General features: G+C 56.0%; 7 protein-coding genes across 7 annotated transcripts; 2 read left to right on the top strand and 5 right to left on the bottom strand.

Annotated features, from left to right (window-relative positions):
• Positions 1-81: 81 nt before the first annotated feature.
• On the top strand, positions 82-672 carry MFIFM68171_02014 (uncharacterized protein; the record flags this gene model as incomplete). The annotated part of the gene is made up of 2 exons (XM_071057436.1): positions 82-503; positions 561-672. The coding sequence occupies 2 exons, from the start codon at positions 82-84 to the stop codon at positions 670-672; spliced, it is 534 nt and encodes a 177-aa protein (XP_070913537.1).
• A 1,293-nt stretch (positions 673-1,965) lies between these two features.
• On the bottom strand, positions 1,966-2,187 carry MFIFM68171_02013 (uncharacterized protein; the record flags this gene model as incomplete). The annotated part of the gene is made up of 1 exon (XM_071057435.1): positions 1,966-2,187. The coding sequence occupies one exon, from the start codon at positions 2,185-2,187 to the stop codon at positions 1,966-1,968; it is 222 nt and encodes a 73-aa protein (XP_070913536.1).
• A 500-nt stretch (positions 2,188-2,687) lies between these two features.
• MFIFM68171_02012 (uncharacterized protein) lies at positions 2,688-3,548 on the bottom strand (the record flags this gene model as incomplete). The annotated part of the gene is made up of 3 exons (XM_071057434.1): positions 2,688-3,148; positions 3,220-3,463; positions 3,516-3,548. The coding sequence occupies 3 exons, from the start codon at positions 3,546-3,548 to the stop codon at positions 2,688-2,690; spliced, it is 738 nt and encodes a 245-aa protein (XP_070913535.1).
• A 1,877-nt stretch (positions 3,549-5,425) lies between these two features.
• Positions 5,426-6,016, bottom strand: MFIFM68171_02011 (uncharacterized protein; the record flags this gene model as incomplete). Its single annotated transcript, XM_071057433.1, has 1 exon — positions 5,426-6,016. The coding sequence occupies one exon, from the start codon at positions 6,014-6,016 to the stop codon at positions 5,426-5,428; it is 591 nt and encodes a 196-aa protein (XP_070913534.1).
• A 53-nt stretch (positions 6,017-6,069) lies between these two features.
• MFIFM68171_02010 (uncharacterized protein) lies at positions 6,070-6,801 on the bottom strand (the record flags this gene model as incomplete). The annotated part of the gene is made up of 2 exons (XM_071057432.1): positions 6,070-6,248; positions 6,456-6,801. 2 exons carry the CDS (start codon positions 6,799-6,801, stop codon positions 6,070-6,072), a joined length of 525 nt encoding a protein of 174 aa, XP_070913533.1.
• Positions 6,802-8,975: 2,174 nt separating this feature from the next.
• MFIFM68171_02009 (uncharacterized protein) lies at positions 8,976-11,188 on the top strand (the record flags this gene model as incomplete). The annotated part of the gene is made up of 2 exons (XM_071057431.1): positions 8,976-10,763; positions 10,868-11,188. The coding sequence occupies 2 exons, from the start codon at positions 8,976-8,978 to the stop codon at positions 11,186-11,188; spliced, it is 2,109 nt and encodes a 702-aa protein (XP_070913532.1).
• A 4,145-nt stretch (positions 11,189-15,333) lies between these two features.
• On the bottom strand, positions 15,334-16,512 carry FCR1 (Fluconazole resistance protein 1; the record flags this gene model as incomplete). Its single annotated transcript, XM_071057430.1, has 2 exons — positions 15,334-16,173; positions 16,285-16,512. 2 exons carry the CDS (start codon positions 16,510-16,512, stop codon positions 15,334-15,336), a joined length of 1,068 nt encoding a protein of 355 aa, XP_070913531.1.
• Positions 16,513-24,154: the final 7,642 nt, after the last annotated feature.

Here is a 24,154-nt window from a genome sequence, read left to right as displayed (position 1 = left end):
ACCCCACACTACTCTCTTGCTGTCGCCAGATTCCCCTTGTCACTGCCAGTATTGGTGCCGATCAGGACGTTGCCCATCAAGATGAAGGCCAGCAGTCTATACATCGCTCTGGGAGCCGCGCAACTAGTGGCATGTCGGCCAGTGTCCATCGTCTTGAGGGAGCAGTCGGACGTCTCAGACGCGTTATCCCGAGAATTCAAGCACAAAAACTCAGCGGACGGCATTTGGCCTGGCCCAGGCTCCCTTCCCCCTCTTTCAAAACACCAGGTTCCTACGGCGGGATCGACAAGACCGGGCCCCGGACGGATAATATATGATCCCGTGGCTATTCAGATCGATGACATTGATGTCTTGGAACTCAACAACGAATTCGAGCCCTCAGGGGTGCCGCACCGACTCGAACGGCCAACCGCAGAGAGCAACGACAAGCTCATAGTCTACCTAGCTCTAGCTTTCTTACTTGTGGTCGTTGTTATGGAGACTGGCAAGACGGTTTTCAGGAGGTTCGTTCAGCTGCCCGTTCTCATTTAGATGCGGATTATCTAACATGTCTATCATAGGCAAGGAGTAATTCGGCTGGAGGACAACCCTGCCGAGCCGCCCACTTCGGCTCAAGCATCCTCACCGCCCAGTGTGGTGATAGAGGACGAGAAGCAGAGGCTACCGGCATAGCTACTTGAAGCGGTGCGACGAAGCGGACAGTAAACCAGAGAGCATCTGACGGGCGTCACGAAAGGTTTTAGTTATACCCCGGCACCACCCTCTTCAGCCACGGCAACCTGGGCCCCGTATACTGAGGCACATTCCGGTGCAACCCGGGAGCTCCCACGACACATTGTCACGCCATGGTACGTCTTATCGAGCGGCATTTTCCCCAGAGAGCCGCACCGCCATAAGATCGTGTTCATCCATTGGCTTGATGAACATTCCGTCAACACATCTTGCGATGCCTTAGGTCATCGGACATGCAGGTCAACGTCATAGTGACCACGGGCAGACCTGGTATTTGAGTATATATCTAAAGAGGCAGTCCACCAGAAGCTGAAATAACCTTCAAACTCAATATCACTGATGATTTGCGAGGCATTGGCGCTGTGGTGTTTGTTATTCTTCCGTGGCGGTTGCGATGACATTGAAGTCTCTTCTGCCCATCAGAACCTTGGCCAACTCTAGGGACCTCAAAGGCAAAAAGAAAGGATCAGACAAAAATTGGGTGGCACGCAAGGCGTGGAGGGCAAAACATACAACACCGGGATCTGCTGGTCTTTACCGACCTGATCACTGCAGTGGTCTGTCCCTAGGAACCTGAGGTATTGAGCTAGGGACTGTCAGAAATTGGCTCTTTCTGTGATCCCCAGCATTTTCCACATTGTGTTAAGTGAATGGCCCCGTGAGTAACCGATTCCAATCAGGAGACTGCTTCTTGCTCCACCCTTTTTCCTACGCTTCTTTCGTTGCAATACATTACGCCATGCATCATGGACAACATATCATTGCAAGTATACCTTACCTATGCATCTCAGTCTCCACTCGAAGGCATAATTGAGTTTTCCGTCCGGCCCGATGTTTAGTGCTGCCGGCGACGCACGCGAGCCGATGGCAAGTTCTACCATCTTGCCAACCAAATTTGAGGCTGCCGATGGTGACGACGAGTATAAACGCCCCGCCCTCAGAACCCTCTCACACTAAGCCACGACATGCACGTCCTGTTCGGCATGTCTACCTTGCGATAGCTCATGATGCCAGACATTCTCTGGTTCAAACAACGCCCAATTACAACGCATCCTCGGCTTTGTATCACTACCCGCTGTCAGAGTCGCTCCTCGAAGGATGAGACACGCGTTGTAGGATAGAAATAATGATGAAACAATCCCCGCCTGCGCCTATTGTGCCTGCCACCAGTTGGCTGGATCAGCCTGACCCTGCACGATGTAGTCTCCCTCCCACGCATCCCCGATCTCCACATCATTCTGCATTTTTGGCGTCGGCGCCATTATCACCCCACAATGCCAGGCTGTCCCATATGGGGCTCCCATCCTCATCCACGGCCGGGTTGCCGTCCTTTACCCAGCACACCGCCCCAATGTTGTGCTCAACATCGCGAGTAAAGCCCCATGGAACGGGTTGCAGGGTTCCGCCATCGCCATTGATGACCCAGCACGGCTCGCCCGAGAACCAACGGCGCATGGCGGGCGGCCTGCCGAGTAAACGGAGCTGAAGAGCCCATCTGCCCTGACAGCGGCGAGCCCCTGAACCATAAGTCGATACAGGGCTGTTCTAACCCTACAGCCGTCAGGGGTAGGTCGGGGAATGAGCTAGCAACCTACCTCGCAGGCGGGGTCCTGGATGTGCTCGTGCGTATATGGCGCGAACCTGCAGCATGAGGAGGTAGCTGCCGTCGAAGCAGAAGATCTGACGGCAGTGCGGTACTTGTGGGCGTAACTATTGTGCAGTTCCATGCTTGAACAGAGGCCCGGCAAGGCGTGCGCAGAACGCGGTTACTGCCTCATTTCTTGTCCAGCAGGAGCGAGCCGTTTGTGAGATTGCAACAGCCGCAAGGACAACTAGCAGCAGGCTCCCCCAAACGGCGACCACAGACTTTCCGTTGTGTTCTGGCCAAGCTTGGCCGTGCTCCCCTAAGGAAGACATGGACCTGTGCGAGAAAACAGCAAAACGAGGCGAGGTAGTTAACGGGAATTGGCCAAATGGAAAGCGCGGGTTAACTCCATCAATTGGCGAATCTCTTTAGCGTTTAGAGCTAGACCCGTACCCTTCCAGGGCAGCTTTTTGGGAGACGCGCCGGAACGTTGCCTAAGCTCTTCCTCCTTATCCCGACGGTCGCTCTCCACCGCATCTTTCCAATAGCGGAACAATCTATCAGCAGAGTAGACTATAGCTCGCTCGGGCGCCCTTAGGGGTTCCATTTCTTCGACAGATTCGAGGTCGACAATCATCACCCGACCGCCCTCGGGGCCGCTGACTAGGTGGAAGTTATCGAGTTTAATGTCACCGTACTCGGCCCCGAACTTGGTCAGGGCCCGGAATGCCGCGTCAATCATCCTACCTATCTCGTCGCTATCTCGCTGGAGGGATGGTTGGTCGCATAGAGTAACACGCCCGACATCCGATAAACCAAAGCGCGGCGGCCCTCGAGAGACGCCTCCCCGAAGCATCTAGGGATCGTCAGGCCCTGTAGCGCACTCAACCTGGAGTATATACATTTTTCGTTCTCAAACTCATCGTCCCAATTGGGCTTCTGCTTCTTGAGGATGAAGGTCCTGGGAAGAGTATACCGCGGAAATATAGGGGTAAGGAGTTTCAGCACGAGCAGGGGGGTGTATGAGATGATAGCGTATAAGAAATCCTCAAATGGCGTTCGGTGGATGTGGAGCCGCAGGACGTTGTCGTGAATCTCGCCGGCGTATGTGCCAGAAGCTAACACGATTTGGCCGCCCAGTGTGAACTGCAAGCGTCAGTCAAGTTAAGGCTTGCACGCAATAATGGTGCGCGTATACCTGGAACGACAACAGCTCGCGGTCCGAAGTCATTTGGGCAGCTTTTCTTGCTCGTTGCGGGTTTAGGTAGTAGACACCTGAATTGACCTGGACCGCATGCCTCCACGAGATTAATGGAAGCAGAAAGAAAAATTGGAAGCGCCCAAGCTGGCGATGGTAGGTTTGATGTTTATATTTGGTCTGTGATTTTCGCTGCCGGGCGCCCAGTGCTTAACTGAAGTGCCACCAGATGACAGGCCGGATTGTTTGTTCCCCCACTTTCACGGTTTCTCCTAATTCCAATCTTGGAGAGGACGAGGATCCACCACATCCTCTGGCCCTAGACGCGGAGAAGAGCAGGATGAGATGGTTTTGTCTTCCCGCTATAGCGCAGGAGATCCGGGCAAAGCATACCAGGCTGTCCAACCGCCAAGACCGGCTCAACCCTTAGCGCGACGTCGATTGGTCGGCGCTTCCGTCGCGCTTATGAGTGGCCTTGCTTGTCCAGAGTTGAGGACGCGGAAAGTCGATTTCCTAGACTCAAGAAACCACATCCCGTTGTAAAACGGAAAGACTGTAACAGGGTTGTGGGGGAACAGCACTTTGCCGTTTTGAAACTCTCGATTTTGCCAAACTGGGCAACCAACCGCTGCCGGATGTGATGTTGAGATGGAGTTTCTCTGCTCTCTCTTGAGATAGCTGCGAGACTGGCACGGGGAACATTGGAACCACTTTGACTACCCACATCTGCCACCTGGCGCTCAACCGACCCCAATTGCTGGAGAAGAAGCCACGGGGCATTGCCGCCGGGGCTTTAAATTGATGGCCCACGTGCCTCATGGTTCGCAGTGTCTCTCGTGGATGCTTCGTCGAACAATAATGTGGAAGCTGAACACATAGCATCATTCGACGAAGCGAGCACGAGAGACACTCCGAGCCATTAAGCATATTATAATCCGTAATAGCCAAACAAACAGCTAATTGTGCCATACCTGCCACCTCTGTCCTGTCCTATCTTGCCCCATTCACAAGGGCTTGAAAGATAAATAAAACGGGAGTGGCGGCAAGAAGATTTTGGAATCCCGGCGGTCGGCGAGGCTTAGTATGTAGTACATCGCGTCGGGGCAGGGAGATGATGGCAAAATTCTTGAATCGGAATAAGCGATGACGAGGCGCAGCGTCGTACGGAGAGGTAGACGGACCGTTACTTCACAGAGCCGGTTCCCCAAAACTAGGATATGCTCCGTGCAGTAGCGCGTGGCCGACCTCTACGCCTTCTGGCCGCCCCGTGTTGTCTTGAATCTCTTGAAACGGTCGCCGCCTTCCCATTGACCCGCGGTCGCAGTGATCGCAGCTGTCTAAGTGGATCCGGTGTTGCTGCTGCTGCTGTCGTTTCGCGAGGTGTCGTTATGCGTTTTGACCGCCGACGACGACAGGGCGGCGGGGTACAGGTAGTAGTCGTGGCTGCCGGGTCCGCCGACGCCCCAGGATCCGGAGGTTGTGGTTGCAGGACGACACTACCTGGGTCGTCGCTCGAATCGGCTACCTTCTCTTAAACCGTGGTTTCAGGACATCCTCCTCCTCGTCCTCGTCTGCCCCGGGCTTGCGTTTCTTGCTTCGTGTTGTCCTGCCAGCCGCCATTCTCTCCGTCTCGTCCGCCTCCTCCGTTCGCCTGCGCTTCTTCGACCGCGGCTCCACGAGGCTCTCTGGGTGGTCGTTGTTATTGCCTGCAAGCCTTCTTTTCCTGCTGTTGCCACTCTTGCTGCCACTCTTGCTGCTGCTCTCGCCTGCAGCAGCCTTCTGTTCCGCCTCGATCTTCGTTATCTCAGACAGCACCCAATCAACCCTGCACTCCTACTGCTCAGCCTTAGCCTTAGCCGCCTTATATTTCCCCTCGTAACAATCGTGCGTTTTCACCTTTTTCTCCAGCCTCAATCCTCGCCGTAGTCCGACGCCTCTAGGTCAAAAGGTGGCACGCCACAACTCCCTGTTTCGAAAGCCTCGGCATCCGTTTGCGGCCATGGCTGGGAGGACCACTGCCGCTTCTTGGGGCTGACGCTCCGACTGCACGAGTAGGATACGAAGAGTTTTGCGTGCTTGCGGACCTCGGAACTGCGCACCGCCTCCTCCTCTAACCGGCCCTCGCTTGGGTCGAACAGCAGCACGTTGTGCTTGACTAATCCATTGAGGAACGGCATGTACTCGTCCGTGACAAGCGTCCATGCAAAGCGCGCGAACAAGAATTCCACCGCGAGGCCCCGGATTGGCTGCTGGAGGACGCGGTTGTGGTAGAGATCGGAGAGTTGGTTGGAGGACATGACGTGCAGAGCAGGTTGAGCAGTAAGCGCGTGGGCGGTGGATGGCGATGATGCCGCCGTCGACGGCTGGGTAGAGGCGGACTTGGCCGCAAACGTGAAGCGCCGCGTATCTAAGAGGTGGTGGAGGTCGCGGCGGAGCATGACCAGATTTCTCTCGTCGTTGACGGGATGTGGGTCGGTCGGGAAACGGCAGTATCTGTCCATATCGTTCGATCGGAACCAATTCCCGTAAGCCAGGGGCACAAGGTGTGCGGCCTCTACGGCATCGAAATATCCCGAGATGCGGCACGTGCCGTCGCGAGCCATTGCAGCCGTTTTGCTCTTGAATTAGGTATCTGAGCGCGTTGCATAGGAATCGAGTCGGAGATCCACGGTGATGGGAGGTTGCCATGCGGGAATCGCCAGTGGTCGAAGGACGGGACGACCGGGTACTTGTCTAAGAGTTCCGGGGAAAAGGGCTAGGCCGTCCAGTTCATATCTCTAAGTATTTGCCCCGGTTGCGTTTTCTTTGTGGCCGACAAGTGCTTGAGTTCCGGAGGTAGCGTACCGTCGTTCTTGGGAATTATCGGACAATAGAATGACAATCTTGTTCGTGGGAAGCGTCAGGCTAGGGCGGATTGCTAAGGACAGAGGGAACACTGACAGGTCATGGGGTCATGCTCTCCAACGCAAAAATAATATTTGCGATCACGGAGGATGCCGTCATCTGGGCGACCGACGCGGTGGAAATGCGGTCCATTGCCATCGCTGGACGAAACTCTCGTCGCTAGCCACCCGGTCGCGAATGTATTTCCGGTTACAATGCAACAGGATGTGAGCGCGATGTCGTACTGGATGCCATCGCCGTCGTCGAGGGCGCTAAGACGGAGCAGATCCGGTTCCGTGTCTGGATATGCGGGATGGCGGAAGTGGGTCATCTTCGAGCTGCTCGCGTCGTCGTCATCGTCGTCGGACGTTTCCGGAGGAGTAAACGCCTGTTTCAACTGCATGGTTTGGGTTGAGCAGGACACACTCCCGCGAGCGGCTAGAGATTTGCTATCTTGATGTCAGTAGGAGGTCGCAGTCGTTGTGGCGTGTTTGGTCCGTTGCAGTTGCTGGCCGCAATGCCGGAGCGCGGCGGGGCCGTAGCGGCTGCCCACCAGGTTCAGATATTGTGACGGTGTCTAACCGCACCAAGCAAAAGGAAAACAAACCAAAAAAAAAAAAAAAAAAATTATAAGCAACCTCTTTGAGACAGTGCTATAAGGATCCTTACACTATATAACCCAGTACTTCTGTAGACCTTATCCCGGTTAATGTAGGGTGAACTCTACCATGAAGCATGAAAAGTGTGGTTATGTCTGTACACTTTTAGCTACGGGCGGTCATGTCTATCGCCTAGGTATCGTTACAGATATAGCATTTCTAAGCGAAGTAGTGCTTGTTGATTGTGTGTTGTATGTAAGCCCCCGGCGCCGAAACTATCGAGGGCATCTATCGTATTCGAAATCGGGCGGCTGATAACCGGCTGCGCGACAGTGGTTTTCCCAAGCTCGCCAGCCGGCAGGGAAGACCCTTCCGCAGGTGCTGCATTTATAGTCCTCCTACGCCATGACGATTTATCGCAGTAGCACGGATGGAGAACCCGCCTGGCGAAGTTTGGCTGTCCGCGAGGGTGTTTCTTGTTCCTGATATTGCACGGAAGAGAAGAAGACTTCTTTGGCACCCGGGCCGTGGCACGTGAGACAGCACGGGGAAGGTGGAGGGGTAATCGGCCATACGCGCTCGGGCCAGTTGGCTGGGTCACCCAACACTTGTCCACATGCAACTGAAAGATAAGCGGAGCTCGTTGCCGACAGAGATCCCATTACAAACAGATCCATCAGGTCACTACCCAAGGCCCCGGCAGACTCGGAACGTTATATTCCCGGTTTGCATGCAACTGGTGTTGACTAACTTGCCGGATAAGAGCGGGGTTGATAATATTACCAGGCCCGACAGATCGGACGAACACGGACCTCGCCTGTCATTCCTTGTCATTCTCAACCACACCCGTCCCGGCCTGGGAACGATACCTAACTGCAGTAGCCAACCAGCCACAAAGTGAACCCGAGGTTACATGGTCCGTGACGAGCGTTGTGTACTCCCCGACGCCTTGCTGTCAAACAATAGACATTGGTTTGCGAATCCCGTGCCACGTCTGTGAGGTGGTCCATCCCTTTGCGTAACGGATGACGGCGAGGCGGCGTACCGGCTCACGGAGTTCGGCCGACGCCGTACGGACCTTTCCAAGGTTGACTCGGGTTCTGCCCTACCACGACAAGCGATCCGGGAATTGTGGGGCCGGTCAAGCAATGCCAAGGACGCATCTCTCCACATTAGGGGGCCAAGATACGGGGCTCAGCCCGGCGCTTTCGGCTTTGAGCGACGGGAGCGAGCGTGGGGAAGGAGAGCACGAGACTAGGGAGGGCCTGTCCTGGGCGATGGGCTTGGTGCGACCTGAGGTGAGTGGATCGTCGCCAGCCCTGCGGTGTTAGAATCCCTTGTAGAACTGTGGCACAGTAATCTACGCTTTGCTGCCCTTGGGTAGCAAGGCTAGTGCATAGAGATTATCAATCATAGCCCACTAACCACTCTGCAGGTGGCCGCCGCCGGCGCCCTCACCTGTAATCTCATCTTGGCCTATCGCAGGCATCAGCAGAACGTCTGGTCGGGATCCACACTCACCATGCTGTTTCATGGCTGTCATGCAGACCCAGCTGCCTCAGCCCAATCACCAACCCCCTCACTCCCTGCCTTGCTGTGCCTCAGCCTTCTCTCTCCCCTTCCAGGCTCCACGATTCCCTCTTCTCTGCGGCCGCTGGCGTCTTGATCGTGCTGCGAGCTTAAAGAAGACCAGATATCCACTGTCTGGAGGATTCCCACATCCCGCAGGAAGCCATCTTGCCGACGGCGTTGTCCTCAACTCGTCTAGTGTGTGCCAAGAACGAAACCCCTCTTCTTTTAACCCCGAGCGGGTCTTTGGGCATCGAGCTCGACGAGTCAAGCGTCACCCCGCATTCCAGGGTCTCCTCCGGAATCCCGTGGCGTGTGCTACCTTGAAGCAAAACACTTCACTGCTATAAGTAAGGCCCGGCGCGGCTCATCTGCAAGGCACAAATCAAAGGATCGAATTGGCCCCGAAATGTCGTTGCAGGTTGACGACAGCAGCCGGCGCGGCCGGTCCCGCTCACCCTCGGGCCGTCGTGACGACGAGGGCCGCGACCGCAGCCGCGCCCGCCCGGCCTCGGTTAATATCGTCGATGCCGTCCCGTACCCGAGCTCCACAGACGCCTACCGTGACCCCTCGTCCACCGCCTACGAGTACGAGCGCCTGTCCAAGTGGCCGTCCGGCGTCGCCGCGGACGGCGATGACCACTACCGCGGACCGCCGCGCGGGAAGCCGGCCGACGATCCGTACGCAGACGCTCGTCGCGAGGTCCAGTACGTCTACGACAGGGAGCGCGACCGGGATCGGGATCGGGATCGGGACCGGGATTCCCCCTCTTCAGATCGTGAGAAGCCACGGGGCCGCGAGAGCCTCTATCTCCCCCAAAAGTACGCCACCCAGATCAAGACGGCCGAGCCGCCCGGTTCGCCGCGCGAGTCACGCGACTCCCTCCGCAGCGACAAGGAGCGCGAATCGTCCAGGGAGCGCAAGGAACGCGAGCGCCGCCGCAAAAAGGAGAAGCTCGAGGAAGACCTCGCCTACGGCAAGCTCCCGGGCCCCTCCAAGTACGTCGCAGCGGAGTCGCCCCCAACTCCCACTTACGTTTACGCCAAACCCAAGCCATGGGAATACGAAATGCCCGAGGAAGCCCGGTACAGCGCCACCTACCTGGACCCGACCGTCCGGCCGGGCGGCCGAGCCCCGAGCCCCGGTCCGGGCGGCGGCGGCGGCGGCGGGACGATGAAGCCGGCCATCAAGCGCGACCGCTCCCCGCAGCCCCCGACCGGCCGCATGTCCACGCTCAGCGTGCAGACCCCGCACCACTCGGCCTCCTTGTCCCTCTCGTCGGCGCCGCCTTCCCCCTTGCTCGAAGCCTACCACGGCACCTACCAATCCATGTCGCCCATGCCATCCCCACTCCTCTTACCCACGACCAACGTCCAAGTCCTGGAAGCGCTCTCGCCCATCGCCTCGGACGACGAGCGGGACAAGACCAAACGCTCGGCGCGCCGCGCGCGGTTCCACGACCCCGTGGACGACGCGGCCCGCCTGGCCAAGGCGCTGAAGGGCGAGCGGCGGGCGCCTGAGACGGAACCCCTCATTGAGATCCTGCCCGGGCTCACCCACGAGCAGGTCATGGAACTGCGGACCGAGTACAAGCGGTTAGTCAAGACGGGAAGTTCGTCCGGGAGCGGGGGCGGGGAGCGCAAGGGCGTCAACGTGGCCAAGCACATCCGGGCGCGGCTCAAGGACGAGGACCCGACGCTCATGAAGGTGTGCTACGCGACAGCGCTGGGGCGGTGGGAGAGCGAGGCGTACTGGGCCAACTTCTGGTACCACGGCGACAAGACGCGGCGCGAGCTGCTGATCGAGGCGCTGATGGGGCGGACCAACGACGAGATCCGGGCCATCAAGGAGGGGTTCAGCGACAAGAAGTACGGCAACAGCCTGGTCAAGTGCATGAAGACGGAGCTCAAGGAGGACAAGTTCAAGAAGGCGGTGCTGATGGTGCTCGAGGAGACGCGCATGGAGGAGGTGGACGGGTACGGCCGGCCCGCCCGCATCGACCACGACCTCGTCGTCGAGGACGCCAAGCAGCTCTGGCGCGCGGTGGGGAGCGAGCGCGGCGGCGAGAGCCTCATGATCGAGATTGTCACGCAGCGCAGCGACGCTCACCTGCGCGAGGTGCTGCGGGAGTATAGGGAGCGGTATAAGGGGGCCAACTTTGCCAAGGACGCGTTGCGGAAGAGCGGGAATCTGGTGGTGAGTCCCCCCCCCCCCCAAATCCCCCCCCCTTTTTTTTCCCCTTTTTGTCACCGCATAAAGACAAACTTACTGATGTTTTCTTTTTCTTCCGCTCCAATCAGGGCGAAGTCCTCGCGCACATCCTCAACGGCGTCATCAACAAGCCGGTCCGCGACGCCATGCTGCTGCACCACGCGCTGACGGCGTCGCGGCGCGACGAGCTGCGCCGCGAGCTGCTCATCTCACGTCTCGTGCGCTATCACTGGGACGCCGCGCACATGGCGCTGGTCAAGCGCGCGTTCCGCGAGCAGTACGGCCGCGACCTCCAGGACGCCGTCCGCGAGGCCACCAAGGGCGAGTGGGGCGAGTTCTGCGCCGCCCTGTGCATCGTCCGCATGCCCGACGATGTGCGGAGGGTGGCGCGGGTGGATATCCATCGGTGAGCGCACTCTGGCACATATTAAGGGGGGGCGTTAGCTTTCTGTCTGTTGGTAATTTCGAGGCAACGAAGCGTTGGGATATTGGAGAAATTGGTTGGTTGGTTGGTTGGTTGGTCGGTTGGCTGGCAGGAGGATTCTCTTTTTTTCTCTTCGTTGGCCAGGAAATATACCACTTGTGCGTCGTCCATGGAAATTTGGGGGGCGTACAGATTTCCCCTGCGTTACGCTCGCTGTTTGTGTGTGCGCCACACATCTTAGGAAGCCTAATGGGTTTACCCTGAAGAACTGTCGGGGTCACTCGCCATGTCTACCGGACGTACTCGGTACTACAGTACTTACCTACGTAAACTAAAGGTCGAAAACCTAGGCAGGTACAGTACTAAGCAAAGGCCGGGTGCGCATCTCACCCGCTCAACAAACCGCGGCTTTCCCCTGAGCGCCAGTCGATCTGCCGAATGCTACACAGCAGACGACAGGATACATTGTAATAGGAGGTATCACCAAGGGACTGGCACCCGAAGTGCTGTGTGTGGGTGGGAAGGAATTCCTTGGCCGCGCTGTTGGCGCCCCCCGCCTTCCCCCATCCGCGATCTGACACGGACCCCGCACGCCTCATGTCCGCCTCGAGCGCCACCATCCCATCTCAACAAACGCCCGCAGGTACGGTACCCGCTTACTTGCAAAGCTGAGGAGTTTTTTATTAGGCTGATGGACAAACGCTTTTTTTAAAAAAAAAAAAAAAAAAAGAAAAAGAAATCGAAATGAACCTCTGAACTCTTCTGCCGAGTAAGTTGACGGACACACGGGCGGGATCGACATGACCAGATGTGACGGGGCTTATTCACCACCTAGCTGCTTCCTCCCGCGATGATTTGATCCCAACGCAGCTCGGACGAGAGAGGGTGCATGATCGGACGGTCGGTAGTTCTGAATAGGGCGCAAGGGCTGACAAATTCACGCATACCCCGTGCCCGGACCTCTCAAGCCAGCATTTGGCTGTTACTCTGACCGTCGGTTCTGGTCGTGATTGGGAGATAACGGGAGGGGTCGTACTGTATGTAGAGCTTGTGTGACTGGGTGGTTGGGTTATTTGCAGGTGAAATCCTTGCTGGATGAGTTTATGTCGTCGTGAAGCGGTGTGCCTAGCAGCGGGGGCGCTACTGTACAGTAGGTATTGTTCTGAACTCTGATTGCTGATGAGCGGTTTTGAAGTGTTCACTTGATTTGCAGGCTCAGAATCCCTGTTGAACTGCCAAGGGTTGTTGTCAGTTTCTCTCCTAGAATAGAAAAAAGGAGGTAGGGATACTGCAGCAGCCAACGCTACACAAGGTTAAAAGTTGCTCGAGGTCACGACATGTCATTCCTCTCTGTCTATCTGCGCCTTGGGTGGTTCGCTTTCTCGATTTGGCAACTCGAAGTTGTCGATCGAGACAACCTATGCACAGTAGTACCATCCCATCTTCCGTCCCCTCCAGGCAGTGAGTAACCTTTGTCGGCCCGTCCGTCGTTGCTTACGGTGCCTAGCCGACTTGGGCATGGGGAGACCTGCTTACGCCTGACTACGCACTGCAGTAGCGCTTTTTCCCGCTTTCGGTACGGGTGGGCCGACTGTGGGCGTTTCCGTTTCGGTTGTCAGTTGTCAAGTTCACGCGAGTTCACGGTCTGAATTTTCCGGCCTCTGTTGGCGGAAACGGCCTGGACGCCGTGCAACGACCAGCCTTGGCGCCGCTGTCCCGGTCCGAGCCCCTCAGCACCGGACCCGTCCTCCGCTTTCTCTCTCTCTCTCTCTCTCTCTGTGTTTGTCTCTCTCGAGTCGTCTCCTCTTCGATTCCACATTTCTCATATGTGGGAGTCAACTGAAAAATGTCTAACCGTAACAGGGGTACGTCTCCCTTTGGGGACCTTGTTGGCCGGCTAAGACAAGGATCGAGTCTTGTCAGTTCTCTGAAATTTCTCTCGTTTCCTGACTATGCTCTCGCCCTGCTGGCGATCGCCGTGTTCGCATTGCCTCACGTGGGACCTCGGTGTTAACCGGCTGATGCCCCCCCCGAGCAAAATGCGTCGACTTGACTGGCTGGATCCCCGATGCCATGTCCCTTGCCCTGCAAATTCCCTCTCTCAGGATGATTCATCGCAGCACGGAATTTACCTTGTTTGGCCGGACTTAAATCCGGGATTCGCTGCGGTGGGGCCAACTGCCCTCCCCCACCCCAGCCTCGGCTCGCGTTTTGTTTCGCTTTCCTCCTCGGGGCCTCGCCGCCTCACTGCATACCGCCCATGCTTGTCCCTTGTATCGGCGAGCCGAGAAGGGTTATATTGTATCTGTCAAGCATCTGTGTGGTCCAGTCGTTGCTGGTGCGAAATACTATGTAGGGTAACAATATCTCAGGTCTTGTGAGCTCTACGCGGGCCGCTTCAGCGCTGTGCGACGTCGCACTGGGCAAGACAACGGTTGAACGAGGCCCTGTAGTTTGGGGGACGGGGTTTTATCGCCGAAGCGGTTCGGCCTTTTGTCCGATTCCCATTCTCACAGCGGCCGCCGCAAGGGGGGCGATGGCTGTGAGGCTTGTATTTCTCACCGCCCATCAGTTGGCAGCTGCGCTTGTGTTGGAGCTCGCGAGCGAGGAAGGGCGGGCAGCATGAATGACGAGCCTACAGTAACGTTGTTGCAACTCCTTCGCGGCCGCGGGCCCCGGCCAAACTTTCAGGGCAGGTTTTCAGGCCGCGCGGGGTCCACCGGGGCTCGGAGTGATCCCCGCTCCGCGAGCTTCAGGCATTCGGAATATCGGTAACTTCAGGTAGTGCTCGAGATCCCGACCCCGTCGCCAAGAGGCGGCCACGAGGTGCAGGATCCTGACCCATGGCACGACGCATTGGAAGCTTGCCGACAAAGTTTGTCTTCGGGGCCCACTTCCAACGCCCTTTTCTTGGCCAAACTCTGTTTGCCGTCTCCCCCCTGATGGGATGGATTCCTCCCGTGTCGTTGGCCCCAACACCGCCGCATGACGAAGCTCATCTCGAAAGATCGAGCCAAACCAGTGTGAGCCGGGAACGAAGCCGTGTTCCCAATTCCGCCCTGACCTGTGCCGCCGTCCATCGTGTTATGGAATTGTGCGTGTACTGCGTACGCAGCCGCGAGCAGGACATTACCAACTGTGGCTTTGCTAATCTGAGCATGACGACGACAACTCTTGGGGTGCAATTAAGCGCGTATTCTTGCCGGAAAGGGAAGGACGATGGCAGGACTAACTGGCAAGGGTTCTCGTATTCTACGTATTCCATCGAACCTGGGCTCATCATCCGTTGGTCGCCTTGGCTGTCGCTAAGGGCAGCTTGGCGAGTACTTTTGTGCTGAGCATGACAGAGTCCAAGCAGTCCTTTGGGCGAAGCCAGTAAGCCCAAGCTGACAGGCACCTAGGAGCGATCACCGTCTAATCAATCTCCAATTCCACGGGGTCGGGTACTTTCCCGGTGACTTTACTGGAACTGAGCAACCCCCCCTGGCTCCCATCTTGCCGCTTGTTCTGACCCCTCCCCCCCTACCCCCCCCCGCCCGCCGCTGGCACTGAGGCAGTGCACGCATGTTTCGAATTCCAATTGCTGAAAAGGATGCCATGCGTATCTCTGCCCGACCCTGCGATTACGTATACGCTCTTTGGGCTTCCACGTTTCACTCTCCAATCCGGTATCAACACCGGTCACCGCTTGGCGTGTAAACAAGAGAACGTGGTTGTTGAGTAAGGTATGTTTGTTTGTGCGTCTCTGTGTGGGTTTGTGTCTGCGCTACACATGTGCCTTGCGTTGGAAGCAGCGGATGGTTCAGGGTCTTTGCCTAACAGTAACGGTTATCCAAAATTATGAAGGGACGGTATCCCGGAGCCTTCCAGCCCACCTAAGGGTCTTTTCATCCGTAGTCATACAGCTCGTCATCCGAATCCCGGAGCCTTCCCCCATACCATTGTCTAATACAAGCGGGCGCCTTCCCGCTGCTGCGCCATAACTCCTTACCATGCCTTGCCACCTGTGTCGCCATCCCCCCCCCCCCCCCTCCCCCCGGTCTGTACCCTACCCCAACCCTTGTTCCCAACTTGTTCAATGTCGCAACTTCTTCTAAGCCACCCAGCAATCCGTCCAACCGCCACCAAACCCTAATCATAATACCCCGGATACATCATGGGGGTCATGGGATCGTGCGTCCCCAGCATGGCCTCGGGGTGTGGACACGACAGTGCGTGGGGCTTAATCGTGTCGAGACTCGGTTCGAGCCGCCTCCGGTTCAGCAGGGCCATGTTTATGTCCAAGTATGGCGCGCCTTCGGAGATGTAAGGCTGTGTGCTGTAGTCCTGTGAGCTCCACATGAAAGCACTCGGTATGCTGGGTGAGTGTGTCGGAGGGGCAATGTCGAAATCGCCGTAGCAGACGCTCGCCGGCGACATGGTGACGGCCGTCGCTGTGCCAAAGGCCACCTTCCGGTAATCCTGCTCGAGTTCTGAGTAATCGGGATCCGAAGCGGTCGAGGAGCCGGCGCGGTCCGTCCGGTTGTAGTTCGGTTCTGTCTCTTGCCTGGTGCTGCCGCCGTTGCCGTTGCCATTGCCATTGCCGCTGTTGTTGTTCTGCGAGCCCTCCTCCTTTTGCTGCTCCTCCAACTGCCTGGCCAACTCGGCTAGTCCTGCCTCGTCCTCGGGGAATATTGAATGTACCGGGAGATCCATGTCGCTGTTGGGTCGTAGGCAGCCGAGCTTAAACGCAATGTCGTGGATAACGGGCTGGCCCCGGTCGTTTAATTCGGGCTCTCCGTACTCCCACGGCTGCTGACTCCGCACCATCGAGAAGAGCTTCTGCACTGTGGCGACCAAGGCAAACTGGGTGTTTTCCAACACCTCGGCATACCCTCGTGGTAATTGCTTATACTCAGTCTTCTTTCGAGCCCCAGCGGTGCACACCAGCCCGTCATCTTTACACCTCTTGCAGGGGAATTCCCCATCGCACTGCACCATGTTAGCGGGAGAAGCCCGATGGTGAAAGAGAGGGGGGGTTAGCGGGGATAGGGGAGGATTTCCGACGGGCGAGATAGCTGTGTCTTGGCGGAATCGAAATACCTTTGTCTTCTTCATTCTACACCTCTCACAAGCCTTCCATACTCTTTTGTGCCTCCCATCTGTGTGTTGCGAGTGACTGTCGATGGTCGGGGTCTGGGGTTGGCCATGTGTAGCCGTCCGCTTGGCCACCCGGTATCCGGTCTTGATGGGCTTGGGGACGGTGTGCTGACGTTTAAGAGCCTGGCTCCTGAGGAGCTCCTCATTTGGAGGGGTAGGGAGACTGCCCATCGTGGATCAACAGATGTCACAGGCTTGGGATACAAGGCCAGTATATGAGGAGGTTCATTTAAGTCGGGGGCAAATGTCTAGCTCAGGGTGTAAGTGCAACTTCGGTGACCGAGGAGGGGCGGCCCAGCAGATGTATAAAGCGCCCTGAAAGCAACACGTCTAAGATTACTCAGTGTACCCGTCCACTGTACGGGGGCGCATAAAAGGGATTGGGAGCCGTGATTAATAATGTGGGCGCAGGGCTGCGAGGATGGGCCGCCCAGTGTGGACTGCACCAAGTACGTCAGGAGGACATGGGTACTGTAGCTCGAGCGCTTGTAGGAACGGGTTTAGCGAGGTAAAACGACCCTTGCTCGGCGGCGGAATTAATTTCTCTGGGGACCTCGAGTACTCCCGAGTCCATCTCTGCGTGGCCCGTGGCTGTGGTCGGCGTCTCGTTATGTCCGAGGCGCGCACTGCTGGATCGAAAAGATGGGTGGACTCGGGACCGGTGGGGTTTGTACCTCTGATTCCGGACAGGCTGACGTTCTGATGATTAGGAAATGACTTGCGCTGCCACTTCCTGGCACCTTATCATCCCAACGCACGCTTCGTCAATCTGTGCAGGCTCTAGAGCTCTAACCCACTCCCACATTCCCCATCTACTTGCACGCCCCGAAACCGGGAGCGAGCAGAAAAGAGAGGGGCAATACGCAGTAGAACAGGGCCACCTGTCCTAGGGCGTCGCTGGTGGCATGTCATGGGCAGGACAGGCTGCTACCCTCAGCCGATGGCCACGACTCGGCCTTGACAAGTGCAGGAGAGCCGTCGGCCCGGTGCGCTTGATCAAGCAGGTGATGCTTATTGGGACGACGAGTATCCGCACTGAAGTGGCAGGAAGCGTATCTACCGAGAATGGTAGAGTACAGTACGCTTGTCCAAGAGCACTGAGGCTTGTGCCAGATAGAGGTTGCAGCAAAGTGATCCTAAACGGACGCAAATCGAGGAGTGAAGGCGAAAGGGGCCGAATGCGGTTTGTGGTACTGGTGGGTACTTGAGAGTACACGATACCTCGAAGCGGGTCGGCGTTGATGCCGGCCCCGCTCCACCGCGGGTTTGCAACGGACTGAACAATGGCGTGAACGGCACGCACAGCATGCTACCCGCACTTGAAGCTTGGGCGAGGACACCAACAAAAAGGACAAGCTTCCATTTGGCTTTGCCGTTTGACGGAGTGCCTTGACGTCCTGGTTGTCGGAGACATTTGGCAGCTGCGTGCACGGGTCGGGCCCTATGGCTAGCCGTTGCCGAATCCTGGTGGGGGGGGGGGGTGGGGGGGGAGACGCAAGCAACGGAAGACGGGAAGACAGAAGAACCCACGACAAGTGACGACAGAGATCGAGAGCTCGTCGGATGCGCCACCCAATTCTCGATTCGCACGCTTCGAAGGCACGCTCCAAACATGCAATGCAGGGACTTTGCGGGAATCCGAATATGCGACGAGGTATCCCGGCCGAGCGGTGAATCATCAAATCCTTAGCCCCCTGCACCGCGAACAGCCCAGGCCAATACGTTAGCCTCACCGATAGTTAGCTGGTTGTATACTGTTGTACAGTACATCCATACGCGCTTAGAGTTGCAGGCCTTCCATGTGAGCAGCATCTCTCCAGCGCCAAAGTTCTCCATCAATTACGAGACGGATGGCCGACGGCTAACGGAGAACGACGGTCGCCAACCCCATAGCCTAATCTGGCCTAGAATCAGGCGTTTTCGTCCACAGCGCATGAGAGGGGTAGGCAACTCCCAGTATTTCTGATCCATTTTCTGTAGCATCTTTCATTCCGGGAAACATGATGCTCCAACGCTGCTCGGTTTGGATCCAATCGTGGCCGATATGCCGCACGTGCCCGCGCAACGCTGATTCATCGTGACTTGCTCGCTCGTTCTCGCTCTTCGGTCGCAAAACGTTAGTTCATCCATCAAAATCAAGCTGGCGGAGCTTGGCGTGCCGTCTGCTGCTTCTAGAAGATTTTCCCTGCTTATCAATTTGTTCAGGAACAAGTTGAGGTGGGACTGTCATCTACGTTACATCATTCGTTGGCAGTGTGAGGAGGAAGGGGATTCCACGGTTTGTGAGGTTGGAGTTCCGCCGGTATTTCCCGTCATTGCTCCGCGTGATCGATTTTGACGAGGCCCTCACATCAGCGAGATTGCGAGCGATAATAATAATACGCTAATTAAAAAAAGAAAAAGAAAAAGATCATGATCGGGATGCGGCGTGCCTTTTCGGGAGTTCCCCAAGCACTAGGGCATGTCCGTCGCACCTCGAGTGGGGATACAGCCGCAAATCGCAAGTACGCTAGATATGTATCTACCTCAATTTGCATCCTTAACTTGAAAATCGCGTTCTCTTACCAAGGACGCCGCGCAACAAGGACGCTGAGGGCACTATTTACAGCTCGTGCCGTTTCCGATGGGGAGAATCGAGCGAGAAAACAAAAGTTTTCTCGAGGTATTTTTTGGCTGGTGGCATGATCATGCCGAATAGCGAGACTCACCGAAATTTTGGGACATCTGTGGATCCTTCAACGCTGGAGGGCAAGACCCTTGGAACGAGGGGTGGAGATTGGGTCTTCGTCCCGCGAGTAGCCTTGGGCAGCGAGCAGCGAGCAAAATCCAGAAGAAGATGGCCAAAAACAACGGTTTGACACTGTAACAAATACAGAAGGCCGAAACGGCCGGGGCGTGCGCCTTCCACGTAATTGGGATCTTTGCGACAGGGGCATTGACGTCATCCCGTTCGGAGTCCCCACCACCGTGGGCCCCTGTCCTCCATAAATTCCCAGAGGATGAGGTATGAAAGAACGCTATGAATCATGAATCACAAGACATATCCTTGGTGCCTCAGAGTCGCGTCGTCAGATGGAGACCACACTTCAATTTGGCAAATCTCGTCAAGATGGCTCTGAAATGCCCGTCGTTTCTTCATACCAGCCACACTTTTGCGGACCAAGACGCCCGCTTGCCACCTCAACGTGAACACATGGCACGACACTAGGTCTCCGACAACAATATACCTGAATCTCCATCATAGCCGCCGACCTGGCTCCCTCAATCGCAAAACGTTACCCAGCTATGCCATGGCTAGGTGAGTTCTTTAGCCGCCTGGCCGCTCCCTCCTTCCCGGCCAGTGTCTTCTGGACCACGGTAAGGGTCTGTTCAGAAGTTACCCCAACCCAATCGCGCATCCCAAGAAAAGTATCTGAACAATACATCCGGATTTTGACATTCCCGATAACTTGGAATTCGGCGCTGCCGAACGTCTCCAACAGCACTGTCTTCAGCAGCCTCAAGAATCTAGTGCCAGTGTCTGCTGTTTCGGTCAGGAGATTGAGTATATTGATAGCAAGATGTCGCTAAATCGCCGTCCTTACTTTTGGTGCTGTGAATCGGAACTTGAGCTTATCGTGTTTTATTGAGCCATCATGACCAACCAAGGCAGCGAGATATGGATACCCTCCATCACTCGTCTCAACGCTTCTCGATTCAGAAAGATCGGAACCAAGTCATGTTGGATGGTCCTGTCGTGCAGCTGCAAGCACACCAGAGACAGGCAAGCATACCAAAGAGATGTCGGATAATGAGGGCGACGATGAATGTGAGCTGGCTAATGCCGGCCCGTTTATGTAGCTGTCTACAGGCCAAGGCCAGGTCGACCGTTGGCACGATATCAACCGTCGTCGGTGTTGTGGTACTGATGAGAAGGAGAACTGCTCTCCTATTGTAAGAAGAAACGCTAAGTAGGGCAAGGAAGAGCGCGCTGTCCGGCTGCTAGGAGGGAAACCCAATATTAGTAGGTTAAGCACTTCGGCCCTAACAACCTGTAGAATAGTACCTAAGCGGTAGATCTGTCTGTAGTGTACTAGCGCCCAATCACTGCAGACTTAGTAAAGACCACCAACCTAAGCTAGAAGCGCCGCTAAAATCAGAGCTACATTTCCAAGCTCAGGTAGTCTTCATGGGGGAATCCACCTCGGAACACAAGATGATTGAGGCTACATTATGAACATTCAAATTTGAGGAGTGACTACTTAAAACAGTCCGTCTTTAAGCGCTTAGTAGTGGGACACAGTAGCGGCTTTTCCAGCTGCAGTTCACGTAGAACCCTTATACAAGTTATAGACAAAATGGCCCTACACCTGAAACACAGCAGCGCAAGTTACCAGCAGGGAGGAACATCCTCGATGGAGTGCACCCTCTCTTCAAGAACTATGTCTACCGCCGAGGAGCCAAGGAGATGAGTATCTTCAGATTGAGGACATTGTGGACAGAAGACGAGAAGGAAGGCGGGTGGAATACCTGGTCGATTGGGAAGGATACGGGTACCGAGAACGATAGTTGGGGACCTGCTGCGTATCTCAGGAAATGTCCTTAGATGTCATGTAGTTTCACCGGAGGAACTTAGATCGTATGTAGGCAAATCCCCACCGCGAGATGGATGTGACTCCACACATCTTCCCTCCTCTGACTAAGGTATTTGACGAGGAATTCAGACTCCAAATCTCGTCGGACGCGTCATATGGCTGTCGTGAGATGGGATCACATGACGTTTGGTAGCGGCGATTCTCGAGTGCCATTCCTCACCGCCCTGCCTTCGACCCCCCAAGAATAACAACGAACAACCATGAACACCACGAACGATGTGGCTCAGGAAGCAAGCTCTAATTGGATGAAGTGGTGGGCTAGGGGAATAGGTTGAGCAATCAAAAATCGGCATCCTACAACCCAGGAACAATCAAAATTCACCAACATGAAATACAGATGCGTACTGAGATTGCTGGCCGAACGAAAAGACCGAGGGTCGCTTGAAGACACGGTGTTGCCGCGTGGAATATATCAAGTGACGGGGCAACGATGTGTCGATGTCTCCCAAGTGCACAACCCAATCTAAGCGTTCGACGCCAACTTGAACAAGCAGCTCATCGCGTACGAGCGCCGCGCCGGCAGCCCGCTGACGCTGCAAGCGGACTTCGACTTGATCGCGGCCAACGCGAGCACCTAGCTGTGTCTGGCACACGCGCCGATGTCGACGGTGGCGCAGCTGCGTAACTTCGGCGTACGCCTCCATAGTTAATCGCCATGCCACGACCAGCAGTAGCTGCGGACGGTGTCGAAGCTTTGCCTCCTAAGTCTGCAGGAATGAAAGCGTCCTACATACCGCCATCGGTCCATATGATGGCTGGGGCGTGAGTTGGGAGCCCAGCACACAAATGTGTTCTGCCAGCTAAAGTACCTTACTGATCTGGTGCAGGTCAGCAGGAATCGCAACATCGATCGTGACCGCGCCGCTGGATGTCCTTCGGACGCGACTCCAGTCCGACTTCTACCGCCTTCCATCGCGGTCGACATTGGCAGCGGAGTATACCGGCGCGACACTGCGACATCTAATAATCACTCCATTTCATCATACAGCAGAAACGTTCGGTATCTTGGGTTCGATAAGAGCCAAGGAGGGCTGGCGTGGGCTGTTCCGGGGCCTCGGCCCCAGTCTTGCTGCTGTCGTTCCTGCAACCGCTGTCAAGTTTTACGTCTACGGAAATTGCAAGCGTTTGGGGGCATCCATACTCGGCCAAGGAGAGGGCGACTCATTCGTCCATGCTCAAGCTGCCATTCTTGCTGGCATCGCAACTTCAACCGCCACAAATCCGATTTGGTTGGTGAAAACACGACTTCAGCTTGACAAATCTCAGGCTGCTGGCGGTGCCGCGCGGCAATATCGAGGCAGTCTTGAATGCGTCCGACAAGTCCTGCGCCAGGATGGTCTCCCCGGACTGTATCGTGGTCTAACTGCCAGCTATTTGGGCACGGTAGAGACAGCATTTCACCTGATGCTCTACGAGCGGTTCAAACTTCTTTTTCACGAGTCGTTGCGGCCCGAGAACTGGGATGATCCCGTGCTGAACGAGTTGGCGACATGGGTGAGCACCGCCGGCGCAGCAGGGACGGCTAAGCTTGCTGCAGTGCTGATGACCTACCCACATGAGGTAAGACCTCTGCTCATTGCCTGCCAAACACAAAAGGAACTGACATAGGATATAGGTTGTAAGAACTCGGCTCCGGCAAGTCCCGGCGATGGGTGGAAAACCAAGATACACGGGGTCTTATACAATGCTTTACCTCCGTATGGGCCTAGGAGGGTTGGCGTGGACTCTATGGTGGCCTCACGCCGCACATTGTGCGGTCTATCCCATCCACAGCAATCACCCTGGGAGTGTACGAATTCGTCTTGAGGCTAGTGGGGTGGTAGATGGCGAAAAAACCAGGACCCGGGACGTCAGGTTCAGGGGGTAGTTGGGCCCACACCTCAACTTCACCAGTGCCGGAAACGAATGCCGGAATTACCGTCTTAAGTCAACACTTGGAGTTCCAGAGGTGGATTATATCTTGTTAACGGCACCGCCGTCACACTTAGACTTCGCAGATGCCATGCCATGCCATCCCAAACGAGGGTGTGTTGGTGAATGAGTGCTCCCTCACTAGGCGCGCAATAGAATTTCCCCTCACGAAAAACTCAGCATGAAGTGGAAAAACGAGTGATAACTGCCCACAGCGCGCCTCCATCGGCCCATCCTCATCCATTCCGGTTCTGAAGTCCCCGGGCATCCTGCAGAGGCCCCCTTGCTCTCTATTTGTCTGACACTGATCCGCTACCACCACACGACGATCAAGTCACTTCGCCACTTGAGCCGCAGCTATAGCAAGCGCCTGTCTCGTTGGTGGACGAGGAACCTGATCTGTCACAGCTTCCGCATGTAGTCTTTCCGCTACCGGTGCACGACGAACATTTTGCCATGATGTATCAGAGTGTTCAACAGAGTCAAAGTTGTGATTACTGCCATAGTGTTGTCAGTAGCTGTTCCTGACCGTTGAAGGGGGAATGAGTGAACGATCTGCAACTTGGGTACGACGGCAAGGCCAAGAGATTCGGTACTGGCTTCGATTCTGTTGAAGGGCTTTGATGCTGAAGAATGTTAGCAGGAAATGGATATAGGGTGCCTTATATACACAACCTGGCATGCAGATGGACTCTAGGCCGCACCCTGGTAAAAGGGGGGGAGGGGGGAGGGGGGAGACCCGCTCGCCCAACTGATCCAATTATTAGTAGTGAGTAACGGGACCAGAACCAGAACTGAATGATGGTGATGGCAGCAGATAGGAATCGCCTGCTGGCCGATATCCCAACGAACCCCGCAGTTTGACAACAAATCTGGCCGGTTGGGTGGTAGGTCTTTGTCGGCGTACCGGTTCAGCACGAGTTGATCATGGTTTAAAATGAAGCCACTAACATTCATCCCGGCTGAGAGTTTTGTCAGTACAAACCTTTGATCCATGCATTGTGAGGGACGAATGAGACAAGGCGCGTTGCGGGAGGCTTCCTTGCTCGCCTGCAACATCGGCATGCACGGGTATACATCGAAAGTTTCTTGTGCCAAACTGTGGAGAGCAACGCCGCCCGATTCGTTCAGGGTTTGTGCGCTGTACAAGATTTGCACCAATTCAGCTTAACCTAGGGCTCGGCTGCAGGGTTGGGTGTGAGGCTTTTGGAGGTTTGTTGTCCTTGAGATTCACCTCCTTGATTCAGGTCATGCAGGAGGCCATGGCC

Source organism: Madurella fahalii, assembly GCF_045866475.1.
Source record: "Madurella fahalii IFM 68171 DNA, scaffold_1, whole genome shotgun sequence".
Taxonomy (NCBI): domain Eukaryota; kingdom Fungi; phylum Ascomycota; class Sordariomycetes; order Sordariales; genus Madurella; species Madurella fahalii.
Note: the sequence above shows the minus strand (reverse complement) of the source record. Positions and strands in the feature narration are given on the sequence as shown.